The 24,479-nt window shown below is 36.9% G+C and overlaps 1 protein-coding gene and 2 long non-coding RNA genes across 3 annotated transcripts; 1 reads left to right on the top strand and 2 right to left on the bottom strand.

Annotated features, from left to right (window-relative positions):
- On the top strand, nucleotides 1-694 carry LOC115919747. The gene is made up of 2 exons (XR_004061999.1): nucleotides 1-490; nucleotides 567-694. It is a non-coding gene; the product is annotated as an uncharacterized LOC115919747 (long non-coding RNA).
- Nucleotides 573-23,085, bottom strand: LOC590101 (protein white). Its single transcript, XM_011671085.2, has 17 exons — nucleotides 22,467-23,085; nucleotides 20,119-20,167; nucleotides 19,455-19,650; nucleotides 18,793-18,864; nucleotides 18,566-18,655; nucleotides 17,243-17,409; nucleotides 15,529-15,703; nucleotides 14,299-14,388; nucleotides 13,422-13,450; nucleotides 12,600-12,705; nucleotides 12,013-12,150; nucleotides 10,889-10,981; nucleotides 9,679-9,814; nucleotides 8,844-8,949; nucleotides 8,138-8,238; nucleotides 1,942-2,015; nucleotides 573-1,332 (listed from the first exon to the last, which is right to left on the bottom strand). Exons 1-17 carry the CDS (start codon nucleotides 22,684-22,686, stop codon nucleotides 1,225-1,227), a joined length of 1,950 nt encoding a protein of 649 aa, XP_011669387.2. The 5' UTR covers nucleotides 22,687-23,085; the 3' UTR covers nucleotides 573-1,224.
- Nucleotides 3,597-6,403, bottom strand: LOC115919748. Its single transcript, XR_004062000.1, has 2 exons — nucleotides 5,723-6,403; nucleotides 3,597-4,884 (listed from the first exon to the last, which is right to left on the bottom strand). It is a non-coding gene; the product is annotated as an uncharacterized LOC115919748 (long non-coding RNA).
- Nucleotides 23,086-24,479: the final 1,394 nt, after the last annotated feature.

Raw genomic sequence — 24,479 nt, 5'->3', positions numbered from 1 at the left:
CATTATTTTTTCGTCCAGTTTTATATTGTCATTTTATCATGTGGATAGCATTATACGAATTGGGCCAGTCCAAGGTATTTGGTATTTGGTGCCGCATACGTCACCAAGTATTATAGGTTTCTGAACATAGATTGTCGTTAGTTGTGTCTTTCCACTTCATATTTTGGTCCGATAAAAGCTCGATATAGAAGGTCTATCGACTAAAATCAATGATCAGATATATATTAACATATAAGAAGTGATATCTGACGTACTGTAAAAAATAAATTTGACTTGAATGACTGATTGATTGATTGAAGGTTTTATTATCCTTTAAAGGCAGCCAGTGGCTGAATTGTGAAAGATTAACAATTAAATATATTTAGCCAATGCAAAATTACATAGTTGCAAAATATTAAGGCTTGTTCAGATATGACGCGGTAAACCAATGTAAAAAAATATTTTTAAAAAAAGCCACCGCGGTTTTTGCTAAAGAATGAGCAACAACTGCGTTAACCCATTGCTTACTGGAACCTGGTGGTCCCTGTGTTAAGTCTATGGGAATTAGATAATTCAGTAGTCAACAGGTTAACTAGGCGTTGTGGCGTGCGCCTGTAATCCAGCTAACAATGGAAGTTACAAAATGATTCAGCTGAGGACGCAGGTTAGAAATCGAGTCACGTCTTTCTGATTGTTACACGTCTGTAAAAAAAAATCCAATATACACACACACGCTCCGCGCATTCACCAAGCTCTGTGTTTAAGAGACAAACATGTGAAACGTATAACACTTTTCGTTATCATCAGAGAGAGAGAGAGTGTGTACAAAAAGAAGGGGAAAAAACGCGAATTCGCCTCGTCATATCTGAACAAGGCTTCATGAAGGCGTTACATAAATATTAGAAATAAATTCATAATATAACAGCATGTATTATTCTATAGGTAAAATTATTATTCTTATTGAATCTTTATAAGAGCCAAAATGCGGCTGGAAAAACAAAATAGATTGTTTTTTAATTCGAGCTAAAATGATGTCCGGATAAGATATTATGAAGTGAATAATGCAAATACTACTGAACTTAATAGTAACCTATTTTGTCTAAGTTATACATAGACTGAATTTCATAAATAATGAGAAATACATATAATATTGAAATTAACATCAATATAATTCATGAACTGATTAAGACTAACAGTACTGGTCAGCGACCATAGTTTGTCGTCTTCTGTGTAGCACTGTTCCTTTTAGCCCGACCACTTGTACTTCATCTTGAGTTTGAGAATGATGAGCGTTAGGGAGTGGTAGAAAACCAGTTGGCTGCAGAGGATGATGTAGTCCACAGTCTGGTTCGACTGTAATCGGGTAAGGGATGGGGGTAAAGAGTGGTAATATCGGAGAAGGGTAATTTAATAGAGGATGGGGCAGAAGTAAAATTAGGGACAACCATTGACCATTAAAAGAGGGAGACAGACAGAGACAGACAGACAGAAAAAAAGCATAGAGAGCCAGAATCGAGAGAGATAGAAGCGAGAGGGAAATACATAGACAGAAAGAGAGGGAGCGACGGGGGGGGGGGGGGTAGAGAGAGAGAGAGGGGGTGAATTCAAAGAAGAAATCAAATTTAGGACCATGGGCCCTCCCGCGTTCTGAGCGTGGTCAAGGAAAATGTTAAGGTTTCATGTACGATTCTGCCATTCGTTTTTTTCAAATTTACTATAACTATAATACCGTGAAGAGAGAAAATAAAGAGTAAAAATACCACCAAAAAAAAAGAAAGATAATCCCATAAATATACTCAACTGTATTTATCGTCAGATATTATTATTATAATGAACACTACAACATGTGAAACAAAATAGTCAATAGCGTTTCATGTTGCAAACAAAGTGGGTTTTTTTCTATGAATCGCTTTTACTTTTATTATTATCGAAATGTCATATAAAAAACGAGGATTTACTTACTGGTGAAAATCCGTATCTGTATATGACGTCTTCGCCCGTGGTTGAACATGCTGATGGGTTAGACCATTCACACTCTAGAACAACAAAAAAAAGCACGATAGATAAAAGTTTGATTATAACGTTTCTGAGCCATATAGTGCGGTATGGTATGTAATCCCGTAGGATTTTTTTGCCAAAGTTGATTTTTTTTTTTGGAGCTGTTCTGGCTTCAAAAGGGTCCCAATTGGCCAAAAATGATGGGGTTCAAATTTTCAGACCCCTCCTTCATTTCCTGGGGGTCCATATTGGCAATAGGGAAATTTGGTGTCTTCGGGAAAATTTGAACCCCATCAATTTCTGATAGCTTGGACCCCAATGAATCCAAAAATGCAACAAAAAAAAAAAAATCAAATTTGGCACAAAATTCCTACGGGAGCTGTTACAGTGACATACCGTACCACACTAATATACAAGAACGTCATTAGGCCTACATTCCCGCTGCTTCCTGTGCATAACTAAAGCCATTGTAACAACTGGCCGTGCACCCCTCCTCTGCATCTTGGCTACGCTTGATTTAATTGTGCAGGAAACCCTAGACTGTGGGGCAAGGGCCAGTTAACCATCTAAAAAAAAAGTTTCGTAGTCCCATCTTTGGCAGAGAAAACTAACTATATCAAATGATTGTGATGAAGTTGCTGATGAGAAAACACCTTGTTCTCCAAATTTCGTACACCCGTTGATGAGATAATATGCTAATTAGTTTAATTGGATTTTAACAAGATTTCCTTGAAAAAGACTAGCGCCAACTATGGTAAATAGTCCATTTTGCTGATTCAAAGTTGCTATTTCTTGATTCTTTTTTGCAAAATGTTTATTTCAGACCTCTATGAGACTGTTCAGGTGTGATTTTTCTGCGCAATTAATTTAATCCGCTAATTAGTTTTATTGGATTTTAACAAGATTTCCTTGAAAAAGACTAGCGCCAACTCTGGTAAAATAGCCATTTTGCTGATTCAAAAGGCATTCAAATTTGCTATTTCTTGATTATTTTTTGCAAAAAATTTATTTGGGACCTCTATGATACTGTTCGGGTGTGATTTTTCTGCGCAATTAATTTATATTTATGCTGTTGGTGAACTTGAAAACACTAATTGCAATTTTCCATGTGTTTTTTTTTTTTTTTCAGCACGTCATCAAGACGAGTTTTGTTAAGCCCAAGTTATGTAATTTCTTGCATCTTGTTTAAGTTACCATCTGTTTGTATATTCATGTCACTCATTTAACTCTTCCTTTTTCTCTATTTCTCTCTCTCTCTCTCTCTCTCATCACACACGTTTTTTGTTCTCATGTCTCCTCTTAAAAATCTCTTTTTCTTCCCCTGTTGTTTTCTCCTTACTCTTCCACTCTCCTTCATCATATGTTACCTTATTATATTCAACATGTCTTATTGAGTTTCATCAACTGTGCAAACTCCTTCCAATCAAATCATCAATATTGTTGCTTTTAGTTTATTTTCCACTTCCCCGAAAAATATATTGCTGTTCAAAACTTTGTTAATACTAATACTAGGTAGTACTAGCAACACTGCTCATGGTCTGCATATAGCATCAGTTCAGAACAATACAAATTTCAAAGAGAAACCTAACAACAAATTCATACCAAAACTGCCAAATAAATTATATTCTTCTCTGTTTAATTTGATTTCATTCATTACGTAAAATGTATTACCATACTACCATTTTGTCAATGACATTTATCTACAAGTAGCTTATTACCGGGTACTTTTTCTAATACCGGTACTTGCCACTGCCAGTGAAATCAGAACTATGGTACATGTATGTTGTAATTTACAAATGCAATTTAACTTGAACTGCAAAGATTGTTAACAGTTTTTACATAAATATTGATGAAATTGAAATAAATTATGAAACATTGATAAGATGTGTCTAGTCATTTGTTGTCTTTTTTTTGGTTCAAAGAAAATGTCCTAAAATATGTTGATAGAAAAATTGCCAAAAAGCTGTTACTGTTGAGGAATTCATAAATTTTACATATTTCGATTACAACAAGTGTCCAAAGAGTGTGATGGAAAGTTTGAAACGACCCATATATTTGAACGTAATAAAGTTTTATATTTGACTATAAATCTTGGCAATGCTTCAACATGGCAAAATACATGTATGCATAATAAATAATAAATGTCCATATTATTATTATTATTATGAAACAAATGAGCATGCAATGCAAGTACAATAGTACATTACTGTAAGTGATTACCTGTAATATTACTGTTAGCAAAATAATTCATTTTGCTTTCCTTGATACAATTCTTATCAATTAATCAATATAATTATCAAGTCTGGAATAAATAGGGAACTGTAGGACATCATTTCCTTGACATTTGAAGGAAAATGTTTGCCTCTTGATGAAATAAAAATTGGAACAGTTTGTAACCATCAAACCTTGGGAGATTAATTTTGGCATCTAAAAAAAACATTTTTCCAGCTCTGAAATTATATCTGTACATATATTTAGTATATTCTTATATTACAGGTGCACATAATGTATATGTAAAACACCCCAGTCGACCCATACATTTGTATATGTCTATTCATGAAAGGTTGGTTATTTTGTACATAATTTACAAAGGAACCATAGGGATATAAAAATCTTTTTTTTTAATCCCCAAATTGAATAAGAAATATCAGAGAAAAAGATTCACAATGATCTTGCCTTTGTTCATTTTAATTTTATCATATATATTTGTTGTTATCAATAGAACCAGTTAATGTTGAAAAATCTGCTGATAAACAGCAAAAAATATTGCATACATTTAGTGCTCAATATGAACGCGTAGATTTTATGCTGATGGTCTCAAATAGGTCCAACAAATCGAAGCTGGCAGATGAGCGCCGAGATTGTAGACTCCTACACAGCTTCTTAGGTTGTGAAGGGATATCAGATCTGGGGGAAAAAGAATATAAAACACTAGGTCAAAAACAAAGCTCATATCAAAAATTGGTGATAGCTTCGCTGTCATTTCAAAAATTTCAGATAGCTTTGGCGTCTTTTGAAAATTCTTTAAATGTTTCAAAAACAAAAATTCATATTAGTCTATAAGTCATTTCGAAAATTGGCAATAGCTTCGCCTTCTTTTCTATTTTAAAATTAAAATTGTTGATACTGATAGCTTGACAGCCGCCATGTCTATCTTCATGTTAGAAAAAGTGCCCCTTGTCTAAATAGGCTTTGTATTTTGATCCCTAGTGTGCAACTATAATGACTTCATGCACTGATTACAAAAAATGTAAACAACACACCACATCCCAGCATTAAAATATAAACCAGTTTAAAATAATGCTGTTTTGACCAGGACAATAAGTTAAACTAACTAGGAAGGCATGTCTAAAGTTAAGTAAAGCCTGGCTCAATGCGTCCAACTTGTTCGACATTTTTTTCGTTTCCATTAGGCCTATTATAATTTACAGCTAAGGAGGGTCTACATGTACGTACATGATTACATCAATGACATAACAAACAAAATTGATGTCAACTCACAGAGGCATTGTAAACTATTCAATCAACTGACAAACTTCATCATTCAAGCTCCATCATGCATGAATGAAGGGCCTAAATCTAGGCCTAGAGCCTAGAGCCTAGAGTCTAGAGGGTCTAGATTCTAGACTCTATTCTCTAATTGTTTTTTTTTTTAATGAGGCTAGATCTAGATCAAAGTCAAAGGCAGGGCCTTAATTTTTGCTGGGTTATCATGGTTATTGCAAACAAAGAAATTGAAACTCACCTTCAAATTCAGTCTTGTTAGAATCTCGAGGTATTTTACGGAGAAAAGTGTAAAATTGCGACGGATTTCCTTGCCAATGTCGCCGGTATTGAACCGTATACATACAGCGACAGTACCAGTGCAGCGCAAATTACAACATTGTCATTTGCAATGCACCACTGCCACTGTCGCTGTATACGGTTCAATACGGGCGACATTGGCAAGGAAATCCGTCGCAATTTTGCTCTTTTCTCCGTCCGTATTTTTCAAAATCTCAGCAGAAGCAAAAGCTTTGGACCATTTTGTGTCTGTAAATTCTTTCAAAACGACATCATCCACAGTCGGGAAGTGAATAAAACACCTCTTTATCTCTGTATCGGTGACGAAACTTCATCGGTGTCATTCTCCGTTATGGTTGTTAGATGTTTTTATGTAGCGAACGAGGACAATGACGTAGGGAAAATCCCGCCTCGTGATTGGTTGAATTGGACACACCTCCGATTTCCCGGGATATTACCCACGATTATTAGGAGGAAACATAATTATTATCTTTAATTAGTTTTCACGAAAAACCGTAAAGAAAATGAGGAGAACAAACGGTAAATATGTTTGTAATAATTTTCTTTATATTTTCATACTGGTTTGGTCGACTGCCACTGATGGGACTACGAAACAACACAATATAGTGACTTGCCCTACAGTCTACCCGAACGTCGGACGCACGGTCTGCACGTTTATTTTACTCGCGCAAAAGCACGCAAAGCAAATGTTGGACATGTCCAACTTTTTTCTGATTGAGGCTACGATTTTGATAAATACACCTCACACATGCTTTCGTCATGACCGCTCTTTGAAAACAACATCGCAAGGTCTTTTTGCGAGTATCGCACGGTCTACTTCCGGTGGTCTGCAGAGGCGCCTGTCGCAGTACACATCAACACATCACGCAGCGGTTGCAAGGCATCTGCTCGAGGGAGTTGTGAGTTTACCTCGAATTTGGAAGCAAGTAGGGGTATATGTGAGGACCGCAGTTGCGAAATATACCCCGGTTGTCTCATTTTCGCCAGCACAAACTTGATAGTGATTTTTTTTATGTGAGATTACTTTGCTAAATATAAAATACAAGAATATTTTCCATATCTTTAAACTATCATTTATATCTGATAATTAAACAGTTAGTAAAATAAACCTACCAAACTACATAACACAATGAAATACTTGACTGAAAGTAGGGGAGTTTGATGTGGTGCACAATTGCAACCCTCTGTTAATAATCAAATAGTCCATGGTGTTCATGAATATTCATGTTTTGCTTACCTCGGCAAAATGCTTGCCTATACTAAATGGAAAAATAACGGTGGGGGTTGGCTGAAAATGGTCATAATGAACAAATCAGAATGATCTATGATAATTCATGCTTCTTATACTTGGTTTGCTTAACTTATTACCTTATAATCGACCCGCCCCCCCCCCCCCCCACTCCGGAGTCGGAATGACCGCATGCGTGTTACCAAAATGTCCGGTAAAGGGGTACTTTTCGTGCGACAAAGTCCGGCCCGAGAATTGTAAAAAAAAAAAAAGGGGGTGTTTTTTTTCTTTTTTCTCTCATCTCTTTGGACTCCTGAGAAATTATTCGAATTTAGGGGGGGGGGGTAGATTGAGCATTTTTCCGAATTTAGGGGGGTACATTGAGCTTTTTTCCGAATTTCGGGGGGTCTCCAACGCAGGAAAAGCCCGCGAAAGGCCCGCGAAAGGGGGGTTCGGAAAAGATGGCAGTCCTCAGATAGGGGTTGCTTTCAAAAAGAGGGAACAAGAATATGCGTACCCTAAATAACACTGAGTGGGGGGGGGGGGGTGGGACAATCGAGTGGTAAATTGCGTCCAAAGTTTGTATTTGTTGTACATGTGTTATATAGGCAATGGCGAGCTGGCGACCTATTTTGACCAAATTACGGTGGGTAAACTTTCAAAAGTCAATGGGACATGAGGGTTCCAATGAAAGAGCTAGTGATAACGTACGTCGGGGTGGATGCACTTTTCGTTTAAACAAAAAATGAATTTTTAACGATTTTAACATGTTTATAGGCTGCTGGACTCTGGGGGCGTTGTCAAATAAGACTAAAGGGAGCTATATGGTAAAGTACTGCTTCAGTACATCTTCCAATGTCCCTATTACTATACTTTCTTTGTCTTTAGCTCCGGCAATCGTTCAGGCAACGGTGCCTTTCATGGAAAACCCTTCCAGGTATACTGACTTACGGAAGGCAAAATCAGAATAATGTCTCAGTGAATGAAGTAAGTAGCAGCAACGCTATTGAAATGGCTAGCACTTCAACCATGTACCTTGCAATCCACCGTCCCTTGTCACTAGGCCACGAGACCTCTGCGATTGGATGGTTTAATTGTTAAATCTGTAATTTGCAGGTTTCTACTAACCGATATCGTCGACATTCTTCCACTGGTTGATGTTCAGAATTTCATAGGCCCAAGGTAACCAGTCCAGGTACTGGAAAGGTTTGATGTACACCGGGATAGACCTAGAAAGAACCAATTGTATGCAGTGTGAGAAATAACAAATACAAAATTTTAAAAAGAGATTAAAGAAATAAAATAATTCCATATTCGCGCTCCAAAATTTGCATAACCCAAGTGAAATGGCTGAAATATTTTAATTCAAAAAGTGAGATTTGTTTTGGTGAAAGGGTGAAGGAAAAGAGGAGGCGAAAAGAAAATGCCTGGACTGTCTCCTGCACTCTTCCTACTGATATTCAGTAGCCTTAATTCCCATTTCATTTAAAAATTGTAAAACTAAAATGAATTCAATTTATTGATTATCTGTCACTATAACAGAAATTATTCTTCGTTTAATATAACAGAAAACCAATGGTGTTAGCCAAAATTACCTATATCCAGAGCTGGTCACAACACGGCTTATATCCTTTTGTTTTGTTCTTTGCCCAGTCTTTGCCATATTGAGCCCATCTCGAACCGAATTGGCCAAACTCTCTTTTTTCAACGACACTGATGTTCGCCACCAAGCAGCGCTATCTATCTATCGCCCTCTATCGCTTCAGTACCCCCACTCACCACCCCCCCCCCCCCCCCATGAGTAGACGTAGGCTATGCCAGTGAATTAACTTACGTCGGGTTGATGTAGAACCCACCGAGGATATTCATGAAGAAGATCTGAGGGGTTGTTAGAGTGACTGCTCGGTGAGGTTTCTCCCAAATAACCGACTGCATTGCAACTGTGAATTAAAAAGGATATGATAAAATCTGATTAAATTAAATCGGCGATTTCTAAGAATGCAAGACTTGCTCAGCACAATTAGCTGGCCCATAACATGTTTTAAATTTGAAAACAGGTTATTTGAATAAAAATTGATAAATGATTTCGATCACTTCGCCGACGGGAAATACAGAAATTCAATAATTTCAGTACTGAATTAAAGTGACTCAAGGTACACTTTGCTAAATATTGAAAACGTATGTTTTTTTTTAAACATTATGTATTATATGAGTTTTATATTTTGGGGGGTTATAAACAGACATAAGCTTGACGTTTGCATTTCAATCACTGTTTCATATGAAATCCAATTTGAACAAAAGTAAGTGTTAACCCGTTGACTACTGGATTCTCACATTCACATAGGCTTAATACAGGAGCCACCCGGTTCCACTAGGAAATGGGTTAAAGAACAGTATAACAAACAACAAGGTTTTCCATCTTGGTGACTATTTTAATGAATTTAATCAAATCTAATTCAACCAAAAGTAAGTGTGAACACCCCCCACTCACACAACAACAATTTACAATCACGTTTACATGACAGTGACTATTCCGTAAGTTCACCTAAATCAAATCAAACAAAACGTAAGTGTGAACGGACAAAAAGAAAGAAAATTTGCATTTTAATGATTCTTTTTCTCGCAAATTCACTTCAATCCGATTTAAACAAAAGTTGGTGTGAACGCACCGAAACCGACGTTGATGAGGTATGAGAACATGAGGACAAGAAGACAGGTGAAGAACGTATCGACACGGGCCTCCAGGCCACCAAGGAAATACACTAACGTCACAGATAAGACCATCAATGTTATACCAATGGAACACTGAAGAAGAAGCAGAAGAAGAGCATGAATATTAATTTCTTATTAAATAAAATGTTCTTCAATTCAACACGATACAATCGTTAAGAAAAAATTCAACTCAAGGGCAGTTTATATGCCCTATGTATGTCCCATGGAAATCATATTCGGGTGACATAATACGTCATTGTCATGTTCACACATTCAGTAGGTGACGCACAAAGATATTGAAAGTGCCTTAGGCTGATAATTCTTAAGTTGTTGCTTAAGTGTTATTTATATATATTGATTGTTCCTGTTAAATTTTGATTGCACTCATGCAGATGCAAAAGAGACGGTGATAAAAGTGAGGAATAACTTCTGAACTCTCTCGTTATGTTCAATGCGGTTCGGACGAATATCATTAAAGGAATGTCCCCTGAAAAGGATTGTTCTTCCAAAACCCTTATATTCGAAATATAAAGAAAACAAGTCTGGATAGTTTGGACCAAACTTTCATGCTACATAACTATATAGTCCCATAGCTCCGTTTGCAGTGCGAGCAGGTTTTTATTAAGCATCACTGTGTCTATTTCATGTCTACATTTCTTATGTAGGCCTGCTACAGAATCAATCTGTCCCAATGGCTTCGAAATAAATTTTCAGTTAAACTTAATCACATGAACACGACTCAACTTAAACCTTTCATCGTTACTTCAATGATTTATGCATACCATCGATGAGAAACTAAATTGAGTATTCCGTACTTAAATCTACGTATATACACAAGTCAGCAAAATGATATGACTCTTTATAGACATCGGACTATATGATGCTATTTGGTTTATTACAAAATTATTATCTTAGATTATAAAAATATTTTAAAAGGGGAAATAGAAAACTTCGAGACACATACTCGTGAAAATTACGAAAAGAAATCTGACAAAGATTAACTAAACAAATTGTATTACCAACAATTAAATCACTAATCATAAAGTTTTTTAATTTTCGTTTTCCATGTCTCGACCGTTTATCTGTTCCTAAAAATTATGAGCTTTAAAATCGAGTAACCTTGTTATAATGGTGCACAATAGCACTCAATATGTAGAGCTTGCTTACCTGAGATATGAATGTTCCGAGGAAATAGGCGCTCAAGGAATACATGCCATCCAAGTGCTCGCGAATCATCAGAGGCAATTCATGAGGCAGAACCTGATAGAAAAAAAATAGAGGGGGGGGGGGACAGTTTAGTTTAGTTTAATGGTGGTTATTTTACCTGAATGCTAAGAAAACATAAATGCTTATTAGTAAGCAACTAGAGGACCGACGGCTTTAATCCCCCCTAGGAACCTGGTAACGAGGATTGATGCCTTACCAAAGGGCACTAGCGTATCGACTTGGTTTCGAATCCGGGTCATCGGATTACGAGACCACTGCTCTACCAAGTGAGCTATCGCGCCTCGTTTTTCTTATTTACCCAGGGATGTTGCATCAGTGTTGCATCAGTAATACTGCTCTTCCAGCCTACATTACAATATACCCATTTAATATACCTGGGTTGGGTTGGACAAAATGCGAGACAAGTCCTTCTTCAAGGATGCGAGCACCGAGCAAGGATTCAATCCGGGACCTCTCGTATCAGAGTCAATAGCTTTCACCAATCTCCAAAAAATCATCTCCAATGAACTCGCGATTATTGATACAAGTTAACAAGAGCGCTTATTGCTCGTTATTTGTTGTTTCTATTTCCGTTAAAAAAAATATGTACTTGGTAAATCATGAATATATATATATATATATATATATATATATATACATATGATGTTTGCACCCCCCCCCCCCCCCCGGACAAATGATGACGTGGAGGATGCGGAGATGACCCACATTATCCTCATGTGATATTGACTTTCTATTGGCCTTCAATCAAGGGGGGGGGGGCATACACCGGCTCCATCCTTTGCAGGATGCGCCACTAAATAGGGCAAAACAAAATTTACTCTTGATTTGATTTTTCTTTCTTTTTTCTTTTCTTTCTGCTTCCCCCTTTTTCTATGTGATGATTAGGGAGTTACATGCCTTCATTCAATATCTTGTTTCATCAAGTGCGCTTTATGATTGTACCTACCTCAATGAAAGATATAGATAATACATACAGAGGTAGAGAGACGGGAGAGAGACGGGAGAGAGAGAGAGAGGGGAATATAAAAATAGAGAATACAAAATGGGGGCGGGGTGTCACTTACCACCATAATCCTTGACGCGTTGACGAAAGTGAAGTTTGCGCAACAGAAATAAAGCAAACCGCGGACTGCAGATATTCGAGACTGGTTGTAGATGCCGCTCGGGTTCCAGTAGATTTGCAGAATCACAAGACACATGAACTAGCCCCAAAGAATATGTAACACAAATCAGTTATTACTATTATAAAACTAATCTTTTAAGACCGATATCATAAATCAGATAACTATTCGAATGATAGAGATTGTGTGATATCCACTTGGATTGATAAAGTTATTGTTGCCGTTATATTTCCCTCGGTCGACAATAAATTTCAATGTCAAAATATACCACTCTGCGTAGGATTTGAAATTTTTATAATAATACTACATTTTAATTAAAGATTTAATTAAAATTTCATATGAGGTCGAGTCACATAATTGCTCCTCAAAATAAACATAAGAGTATTGATTCATTAATCGTTAAATAAAATCTTGCTAAAAAAAATTTTAATAACAAGAAGAAAAGAGAAACAAAAATGAATTGATTGTGTAAATACAGCAAAAAATACTAATTTCACAACAATTTCACAACAATTTGATTTATTTCTTACCGCTACGAACAAAGATCTTGTCTTCAAGAGGGCGGGATTCCTCTTTAGATAGATGAATCCTCGCCATATGACATACCAAAGCTGTTTGAACCATCCTGCTTGGTAACTGGAAACACAGTGGATATAATGTTGACAATTTTTAGAATGACACTAGCGTAATTAAAAAGTGGGTGGTCCGGATAAAAAGCCTCTCCTCTCAAAAATGGAATTAAACAAATTATTGTCGCCATCGTTTATCAATTTTAAGTCTGTTGCAAATGTCAGCTCCTGCAAGAAGTCGAAACTAATCGCCTTTGATGACCCCCCCCCCCCCCCCCATCGTCGTTGAACTTATAATACAACCAGTTCAATATAATATTAAAAGAGTTTTTCGAACCAACCCCTCCCCCCCCCCCCCCCTCTCCAGCGAAAACGAAATGTAAGAAAATAAGAATGATATTTCAAACATGATCAAGCAGTCTTCTAATTACGTTTACTATGGTTAATGGGATTATCATGATCATGAAGCATTTGCGTGTACAGGTTTTATTTTAGAAATATGTACATGTAAGATACTCTAATTCTGAACGAATGTGTACTTTAGTCACATAATTATTATAAATAGTTGGCAGTTCATTGCATTTAAAATGTTTGAGGTCGCTGCAATATCATGTATAAGGTATGAATACCCACTTTTTATTTGAAAAATGATTTATTTCTGAAAGGATAGCAATTTACTTGTGTAATGAATTTTTAGACAACAAAAATATTTATTCGGAACAATAATTATGTTTACAAATTCAGGGGCAGTAAATGCGAGTGATTCATATTACTGTTACATACCCTATATCCTCATCATCATAGGCGAAATCCTGAATTGAGAAGAAAAAGAATGAAGTGGCATGTCATTCGCCAATAACATACAAATGAGTTAAGGAAGAGGTCATTAGAAGGACAGAAGAAACAAAAACGATGGACTTCAACGAAAAAAATAATATTACCTAACATCATAATACACAATTCATAAGATTAATTTTCAAGCCGGTGGATCCCTATGAAAAACAGCACCCGTGGGAAATAAATTTAGAAAAACAATCATACAAAATCTTTGAACTTAAGCTTCCTGAACGTAATAAAATGACACATTAAGGACAATAGGTTAATAAAAAATCCCTGATAAACATGCACCTTAATAGCAAGATTCATTCCATATAAAAAATATGGATTGAATAACAGTTATTAAGATCAGGCCTTAATCCATTTGCTCTACTAACGCATGGAGACGTGTACTAAGAAATATATACGACTTTTCGATATTATCAAATGTCGCAACATCTGGAAATGCCCCAAGATGGTATATACGGAAAACGATTTGCTTTTTCGATCATTAGAATCCCAAAACAAATAAAATTTTAAAAATCTCTAACCTCATTGGCATGTTAATGAGAAAATTGAATTAATGAATTGATCATAGTCTTTGGGAAAGAAATCGCAAAGACTTTCAAGAAATTAACTCAATTCAAATTTTAATTTAAACACCCCAATGTATTGCATATATAAATATTCTGCCGGGATTATGCCTTATCTAAATATCATGCTCGCACATTTCAATAGGTGACGCATTAAGGCTACTGAACTTATCTTAGCTTGACTTTTTGAATACTTTGCGATTATGTTAAAGAAACAATTTACATTGAAGACTTCAGATTTCATGTATTACCTCGACTTTGGCGTTTCTGCTCAAATCGATGGCTAGTCGTCGCCGAGCCTCAGTCTCATAGGATGACTTCTTGTATTCCTCCGCAATTCTCTGTTTACAATGACAAAAAGTGAATACAAATGAGGACTTTACGAGGCGTCAATACCTAGACCAATTAGGTCTCATGTTCCGCTTCTAGACTTGACCTACTTCTTTTGCTATACAATATACAATATATTTATCGTCCATGATTTATCGATTTGACCCCCCCCCCCCCTACCCCATCCGACCCTCGAAAGTTGGTCCATTGGCTATAAGGGGAAAACTGATCCGATTTGAGGTGCATCTCACACCGATATCCCGATGGAAAATGTTGTCAATTTTGTTTGGTAATGTACAGTCTACGTCCTCTTGACAAAGTTCAGAGCTAAGGTTAGATGAGGTTAAATCCACCCGACTGGGGATGTGTTTTGGGGGGTTCTGGGAGTAACGTGACGGTCACTGTCACTGTCAGACCGACGACGTTTTTTTTGTCATTGACTTTGATTGTCTAAATGTCTCGAAGGGGACAAATCTTTAAGAAGGGGACATATTTGGGACATGTTTTTCTCGAATTTCCATACACACTCATATTCTAAGTCTTCATTTATTGATAAAATATAATTAATATAAATAATAATTATTAATAATAATATTAATAATAATAGGCATTTATATAGCGCCGTCTATCTAGACAATGCTATCCGGAGGCGCACAAGAAAATAGAAAGAATAAGAGAGTTTGGGTTAGTGTCATAGTGCCAAGACAGGTATTGTTAAACAAGATAAGATTTCAGCTTGGATTTAAAGGTCTCTAAGGAAGTTATGATTCTCAAATTCAGTGGTAAATTATTCCAAAGAGAGGGTGCTGCAGCTGAAAAGGCCATTTCACCACAGGCTACTGGCGTCTTGGGGATCTTTAGAAGATGCTGGTGTGATGATCTTAGACTACGAGCTGGTGTATAAGGCATAACTAGGTCTTGTAAGTAGTTTGGTGCCAAACGATTTACAACCTTCCATGTGAGGAGAAGGATCTTGAATTATATGCGCTTGCAGATTGGCAACCAGTGCAGCTTTTTGAGAACAGGAGAAATATGATCATATAATTTAGATGTCCCTGATAAAACCCTGGCAGCTGCATTTTCAGCAACTACAGAAACTTCATATACCCCGTGCAATCTGCCGAATCTTCAAGAACGGTCTAGTGACTTACTCCGACACGGTCGAGGCATCCTGCCTCTTGACCGGGGACGATGGCTAAGAGTGCGATGAAGTAATCCGCGGGTGAGTAGGTGTCGGGACAGTCGTAGCCGATACTGCTAAAGTAGGAGACACTCTCAGCGCGTGGCCCGTTGTAGGATATGGTGCCATCAGCCAGAATAAGCAATCTAGTTTAGATATTAAAGTACGCCATTGTTATTGGAGCCTACTTAAGTTTATGATGTCTACATCGCCGATCTTGTACAGTTCCTTACCTGAGGCCGCCATCACGTTTAAGCTCTAGCTTAGAATTGGTGGTCTCCTGCATTTTTCAATTTGGAAATGATTTTGTCAATTATGTGTTTTCTGGAAGTTATAATTATTTAATTGATTTACATTATGAAATCATTGTATATGTATTTTGACTTTTGGTAATAATATGTACCTAACTTCATTTGTACATTACTTATCATTATGTTAAATCATGCAGACATGAAAATCAAAGAAACAAACAATTCTATTGCATCAAGTATGCCGGCCGGTCGATTTCTGATATATCGACCACACACTATAATAGTGCGTCCCAGAAAAAACGAAACCGAGAACTATCGATGTTTTATCATAACTTAGTCACATTTATAATTCATAAATGACACATACTTGTAAAGCTTAGATCCTCCTCTTTCACCCGATGCAACTAATATGATGCTTAGTTCATGCATGAGTGATTAAAATGAATATGAAGAGAGGGAACCAAAAGGTCATTTGGCGGGCGGTATCCGAATTTCAAAGAGAAAATCACATTTCTAAGAATGTGAGTTTCTGCCCTTTCATATGACACCTCAATCATGAAAAATGAGCAAGGAATGACAAAGTTCTGATTGTTTACTGATTGTTTAAAGTAGTGCTTGCATTTCCATAATTTTATCAAACGAATTCGTTTTCACTGGCTCCCTGCCGTGGCAACAAACAGAATTGACAAAAGACTTAACTCCGTTTTATTAACATTCAGCCATGCATGAAGTCTTTCGTCTACGGCTGATTGTCAACGAAACGGAGTTAAGTCTTTTGTTAACTTCGTTTATTGCTACAGCAGACAGCCAGTGAAAACGAATTCGTTTAATAAAATTATGGAAATGCAAGCACTACTTTAAACAAACAGAACTTTTTTTATTCCTAGCTCTTTTTTCCTGACTGAGGTGTCATATGAAAGGGCAGAAACTCAACTTTCTAGAAATGTGATTTTCTCTTTGAAATTCAGATACCGTCCGCCAAATGACTTTTTGTTTTCCTCTCTTCAAATTCATTTTATTCACTCATGTGTGAAATATGGATTATATGAGTTGCATCAAATTAAAGAGGAGGATCTAAGCTTTACAAATATGACTTGTGTCTGTTATCAATTATAATCGTGATTGCGTTAAGATAAAACATCGATAATTTTCGGTTTCGTTTTTTGTGGGACGCACTGCACACCTTCTTTTTATCTTAATTCTAAAATCCAATATACCACCCAATGTCTTTGAATGGCGGATCATCCGTCAATACGGCAACGGTTAGGTCTGTATGAGCCTCTTCTTAAACCTTAAGATCTCCAACCATAATGCCTGCCAAAACAACAGCCCCAACGGATCGTGGTTGTAAAAAACCAGATTAGCAAAATGATTGACATCTTGATAGGAACCCCCCCCCCCACACAAAAACAAAAACAAAACCCATAAACTTACTGATCAAACAGGTTGAAGACTTCAGTTGAAGGTTGGTGGATGGTGCAAATGATGTTGTAGCCCTGTGCAGCCAGAGACTTAAGATTGTTTACCAGAAGGGCAGCCATGTAGGAATCAAGACCTGTGGTCGGCTCATCCAGGAACAGCAACTTCGGCTCTGCAAACAGCTATGGTAACATGAAGAGGTTATTAGGGTTATCTGTGGATGACTTTAGATATCAGGTGATAAAAGTGGGTGGGTGATATTCATCCGAAATGATTATAAAATTGACTTAGATTTTTTTAAATAAACGTTATATTAAAGGAATTTTTTTTTTTAGATATGAGATTTGTTTTTAATTACTAGAGTTGAATCAATCTAATATATTTCAAATATACTATCTTATGTGACATATTCATACTATAATAATACTTTTCTATAATCTCGTTTTTTCCCCTTCAAATAGGAACCTTGAAATGGAACCAGAGTTAATACTTTGCCTTTGGCGAAAACCGTACAAAAGTTATGTACTACCAACTTTATCCAAAACATGCCTGACTGAATAAATTGTTATTTAACTAGGCCTATTACTTTTTTGTTAAAATGACCGGAATGATTTGTTTCGCATAAAATGAAAGAGCTCAGCTTGATGCCACAGTCACACCGATTAGGCCGACACAGGACTGCTTACAGACAAACAAAAATTGATTATACACTATGCCTAAGGGCCAAGAACCGGTTTGGAGTCGGTTTGATGGTGTGACTAGTAGTAGTCACACCAATAAAAACCGATGCCAACCCCCAAACCAGACCGAACGAAAAAAGTTATGCATTACATTACATGCAGTGACACCAGTAAGATCAACCCAGACCAACAACTGACCGAACATAAGTGTCATTACACTTAATTGCCAAGAATCGGTCGGTTATGAATGGGTTTGGAGTCAGTTTGAAGGTGTGAAAGAGGTATAACCCGGTAATCCGTACACCTCTGCCATACCGCCGAGACCGGCACCAGACTGAGCAAAAATTACATTATCCCGAATAAGAGAGAATCGTCGGTTCGGATCAGTTTGGAGTCGGTTTGGTGTTGTGAATGATGTATTAATTACCACTTATCCGAATGCCCCAATTACACCAACGTGACCGACAACAGACCGAAACTAACATTACCTTCCACCGAATGAAATCGAATTGGTCGGTTTAGGATCGGTTCGGATTCGGTTTAGCGTTGAGATTAGAGGTTTAAAGGTGAAGAATTGGTCGGTTTTACGTGTTATGGAGTCGGTTTAGCGTTGTGACTGAGGTTATACCCAATGACCCTAAGAGCAAAGATGACTTACCTTTGTGGCTACCGAGACTCGCTTTCGTTCTCCTCCTGAAATACACTGCTTTCCTTTAATCATTGTGTCTGCGCACTTACGTAATGAGAACTGAAACATAACGGCAAAAGACAAGAGAAAAAAAAATGAGTTTCAAGAGATAAATATTTTTATAATCGTTATTAGTATTTATTTGGCAATTCAAAAAAATACATAAGAAATCCGAAAAAAATCAAGATATTCCATACCTCTTCTATGATTTCATTAACCTTGGCAACCTTAGCTACGTCGGGTAGATTCTTAGACATCGTAAGCTGAGCCTGTTAGTTCATAGAAAAGTGAGAGAAACAGTTGGCGTAAGAAATGACAAGCTAGCTGTCCCAAATGGATTCTGGACAGGTCCTAAAACAGGAACACGTGAAATGCGTGCTGAAGAAAATTGAGGACTTATAGGCAAATCAAACATTATTTATTCAAATAGCAAGTAGCTCTAAAGGAAAGTGGAAAAATCAGAGAGGTAGATTGGTGAAAATCCAGAACAAAATCGGTCAAACACTAGACATTTCAATAGGAGTTTCAAAGTGGCTAAATCGGTAATGTTACACATAGATGAAATTTCAATTTCAAGAAATTTGTAGTGAACAAAAAAAGATCGCAATACTAAAGAAGCACTCTTCGTTAATGATCTATAATAATATGCTATCCGTAATAGATATTGAGTAGTGTCGTAAATGAGAAGGCAGTGAGGAGAGAATTTAAAAAAAAACATTATCACCATTGTTATTAACATGATTATTATTATCAATATTATTATTATCATTATCATTATCGTTATTACTATTATTAATTATCATCATTATCATCATTATAGCTATCATTATTATCATAGAATTTCCAAAAAGATACTTACGCAGAATGTGAGATATTCACTGACTGTGAGTTCCTTAGGGATTATGTCGTGTTGTTGCACGTAGCCTATGAGCTTGCTAGTTTGCATTCCATATTCCCTGATTGGTATTCCATTGAGGTACACCTGACCTTGGACATCGAGACCCGCCAACCCTCGCTGGTTGAGGACATTCAGAAGCGTGGTCTTACCGGCGCCACTATGATATATCAGAAATGAAGGGATGAGGAGAGAGAGGGGGTTACAATGAGGGGAGGAGAAGAAATGATAGGAAAGGAAGGGGGAGATATTTGTACAAAAAGACAGGAGGAAGAGAGTGAAAAAGAGAGGGGATGGGATGAGAGGGAATAAGAGACGAAGGGGAAAGAGAGATAGAAGAAAAGATAGGAGGTAGGGAAGAAGCAAAATAGGCGAGGAGGTTGGATTATAGGGGAGAGGATAAAGAGAAATGTAAACATGTGATAGGAAAAGGAGAGGGAGAAATAAAGAGAGAGAGGGAGAGGCGTTTAGAAAGAGGCTATCTAGAAACATGATAAAAATGATTAACAGAAATTAAATTTCAAGTTGGGCGGGGAAAAGTATTTAGATACTTAGATATATATTCCATTATTATCGCTCATCACATTGATGTTAGAAAACTATAAATAAAAAACACCAAAAGTCTTACCTGCTACCCATCAGCGCCGTCAGTGTGCCCGGGTCTGCTACACCGCTAACTGTACGTGAAAAATCAAGATAAATAAAATTAGTGTACTATACTGGTGTTTTATATTTTCAGTTTCCACACTAAAGAACTACAAATATCTTTGGAACATGATTATAAAATAAACATCTAGCCCAATAAGTTGTATCATGAAAATAAGGAGAAGAGACATAGACGAGTGAAAGTAAGAATACACTACCAGACTCCTAAAAGGCAACAATATACTAGAAACATTTAGCAAGGACAAATACAACACCAACTTTACCACTAAGAGCGGAACACAATCTTTCATTAATTTCACGAATAAATGAAAGTCAGAAAACCTATTTTCGATAGCTGAAAAATAACTCTGCAGAATTTGCTTGAGTGATTAAAAATCAACGACATTATGACTCAATCCTGATGTATGCCCTGCATAATTATGCACAGTCTCCTAATATCATGAAAGCAAGTGTATCACAAACAAACAAAATAACCATCACCACCAACAACAACAATTACAACAACTACAACAATAACAGGAACAGCAACCAAATTGTACATGGATAAAGCGATCAGCTATATGCTTAGTCACACAGTCGCTGATGCAGAGACTTTGTAGCTATATTAATGGAATCCAACTTTTACAATCCTGAATCTACCTGTATTATAGCACACATGTTTAATAACTTATACAATTTCAGATGAGTTACTGCTCGTGGTAAAATGTCTGTCATATACTCAGCGTTTTAATACAATTTACTTTTTTAACATTTCTTTTAGAGTAGCAATACAGAGAAAATAACAGAGGATGTGATTTTGAAGATGCTTCAAAGCAAAAGAAAAATTACATCAGCTAAGTATACAGCGAAAAGGGGGTTATAGAAAGGGGAAGGACTGCAAGCCTTAGGGAAGTAAGATAGAAAACAAAGAATGAACCAATTGAACACAATGCACAATTCCTGTTTTAAAATAAAGGAAATGAGAGCAATTGTATATTAATGACAAATTGTCAATTCATAATGCATGACAACATTTTACAGCTTTTGTTTTCTTCATAAGCCGACGACATTTCTGTTTACGAGTAGGCCTACAACCCCGATGACGAGGCACAATAAGAGGCATAAGAAATGCGGGTATAATAAAACGATAAACGCACTGAAAATATAACCGTGTACTTATAAGCCCAAGTATAACCCAAACTTCAAATATATCCTGGTTGATGCCAGTACAAATTCCGGAAGTGCGTTTTAAAGCTGCAGCAATTACTAAGGTTAAATTCGAACACGCCCTTTAATGGCCGCAAATGGCGGGCGGATAGGCCCAGAGGAGCGGGAGATTTCTCTTTATGCATTTGGGCATATGAAAATAATGAAGTATGCAATCTAAGGTAGATTAGGAGAGACGCCTGATCCTTTTTATGGATATATTTCGTTTTTTACGTACAAGGCCTATTTGAAACATATGGACTTGTAAATTATATTAAATCCGTTACATGTTAGCCCGGTTGTGCTATACTAACTGCTTGCACGCTACTCGGCAGTGTGATAATCTTCAAAGAAGAAGGATACACTTTGTAAAGAAGAAGAAGTAGAAAGAGAAGAAGAAGAACAAAAGAAAGAAGAAGATGAGGAGGAGGAGGAAGAAGAAGAAGAAGAAGAAGAAGACGTAGAAAGAGAAAAAGAAGAAGAAGACGAGGAAGAGGAAGAAGAAGAAGAAGAAGAAGAAGAAAGAGAAGAAGAAGAAGAAGAAGAATAAGGAGGAAAGGAAGAAGATATAGACCACATAAACATATGGAAATTGATTAAAATAGAGAGGTCACGAAGGATGAATTCTAATTCTAGGAAAATAAAATCACCCAAAGTCATGCATTTGCCTAAAACGGACATGGCAGCGTATCTACGATATTGTTTTTATATTCTAACATATTGCTTTGCAGGCAGCTCGGAGTTCGAACCTACTGGCTTTTGTACCACTCCCCAGTATCCAAGAAAGAAGAGGGGCACGGGATTAGGAGGGGGTGAGGGAAGAGTGAGTAGGAAAGGGAGAGAGAATAAGGGAGGGAGGAGAGTGGACGGGAAGGACGGGGTGAAGTTGGTTCGTTAGTTGTACCCGATTTCTAAGAAAGCATGTTAATGCTTGTAAGTATGTCACCAGAGGACGGACGGCTTTAAACCCTCTCCATGTGACTTTGTAATGAGGTTTAATGCCTTAACTAAAGGCGAAAACACATCAAATTGGTTTCGAACCCAGGACCTCCCGCTAACGAGACCACTGCTCTTCCACTGAGCAATCACACGATACAAACTCAAACGTAACGAGCACTGTCTTACCTCCTTTCAGAATCCTCTTCACTGGCGGCGGTCTTTCCCCACGCAGTCGTCCAATGATCCCGCGAGTGGGATGGTGGTTGACCACGAGATCTTTCCACGACAACGTCAGCTGTAGCTGTGGCGGAACGCTGATCGACGACGGATTACGAATTCGCTGGATTCCATTGCCATTCAGGCTCTTTCCTCCAAGTAACGGTGATTCGTCTATCCGACGATCCATTTGACTCCCTAACTGCGCTAACTCTCAAAAAGAATTTCTGAAATAATTGAGAATGTTTTAACGAAATGCCTCACAATGTCGGATCGACTTCAATGGGTACTCCTTCCTGATCTAGAAGCCGATACAGATCATGAGACTGCCCTGATGAATGACAGCTATGCAAATTGTACACACATTGTGCAAATTAGGCACGATAATAGTAGCACTGAATCAACACTTTTAATGAGATGTAATGCTTCAGACGAAATATTTTCCCCCAGAGAAGGACTAAAAAAAACTGAAATATTTTCGTATAAATCTAGCGTCTCCTTTCTCTTCAAATTCACCCACTTGCGGTTCAACTCTGCAAGGCGCTGTGTCGATATCTCCCCTGGCGCACCTAGTTGTACAATGATTCAGCATGTACCTTCAACAACTGCACTACCAGCAGAGAGTGTACCCGCATAATTAAACCCATCTCTTAGACTTCTTTATCCAATTTCGTTGGTCCTTGTCTTAATTGTTCGTGTATAATGTATGTATATGTATGGGTGATCAAGGGAATGTTGCTGGTAGTTTGGAGTATGTGTCATAATTGGAAGAAGAACATGGGACTACAATTTTCTATGAGAGGCACTCTTGAGGAAGAAAATTATAGGCATTGAGATTTTGTGAAGGGTTGCTAATATTCCTTTAAAGCCCGTCTACACTAGTCAGGGGTTGCAAGGTCACTGACAGGTGGTTATCTCATCAAATCAGCTCTCAATTAACGAAGAAAAATGTGATCATGGGTGACCAACGGTCACCAATTAGATATTGTTTGCTATGTAGAGAGCGCAAGTATAGTGCAGTGGGGAATTTCTCTATTCTTTAATTATTCCTTTTTTTTCCTTCATTTATTTATTTATTTGTTCATTTTGTTTAAATAATTTAATTTGTTCAATATTGTATGTTTATTTATTTATTTATTCATTTCGGGGTTTATTCAGTCAAACATTTACTTATTCATGCATTCACTCAATCATTAGCAACCTTGGAAAAGATAACAATAATTTCGTCAAGAGTTTGTGAGTTACAATTTTTATTCAACAATAACAATACACAACAAGCTAAATATAACGATGCACAGCAAGCTAAATAAGCAATACACAAACAAAAGGTAGACGACATTTCATTAAATACGTCAGACAGCTGCGAATATTCTTGAAAGATTTGAAAAACCTACGAAACTGTTAAGAATATCATACTGATGTAGAGGCCAGCTATAACATATATCAACCCATAACAGTTCAAGATTTTAAAAAATCAGTCTTTTCCCCCACATTTGGCAATAATAATTGTATTTTTCCACTCTTTCATAATTGAGAAAAAAAATCATACCAATATGTATAGGGAATTGCCATATTGTATACAAAAATAGTAATGATGAACTCCAATCTGCGTTGCCAAATAAAAGACTTCAATGATCTTTTGGTAATTCCTCTTATTCATGAACATGGCATAGTATACTGAAACAGAAAATGGACTCAAATTTTCGCGAGATTATTTGTTCAACTTTCCGCCCAAGTTCTAGTTGTAATTCAGAACATGCTGGATTAAAATATGATAATAAAACGTCACTAAAAGGTGACACATATAACTGCTTTCTTAATACAAAAATCCGAGTATAGGCCTACGCTAGAAAGGAAAATGAAAGTCACATGATGGGCATTAGGGCATTGAATACGAGCTCGCTTTCTGCTATTATGGATGTGCCACCGTCCATCACCAAATACTTTAAAATCATTAACAAACTGACATGGGTAAAAGTATAT

The sequence above is a fragment of the Strongylocentrotus purpuratus genome, unplaced genomic scaffold (assembly GCF_000002235.5).
Source record: "Strongylocentrotus purpuratus isolate Spur 01 unplaced genomic scaffold, Spur_5.0 spur5_scaffold_7, whole genome shotgun sequence".
In the NCBI taxonomy this organism is placed as follows: Eukaryota; Metazoa; Echinodermata; class Echinoidea; order Camarodonta; family Strongylocentrotidae; genus Strongylocentrotus; species Strongylocentrotus purpuratus.
The sequence above is the reverse complement of the archived record's forward strand: the minus strand, read 5'-3'. Positions and strand labels throughout refer to the sequence as shown.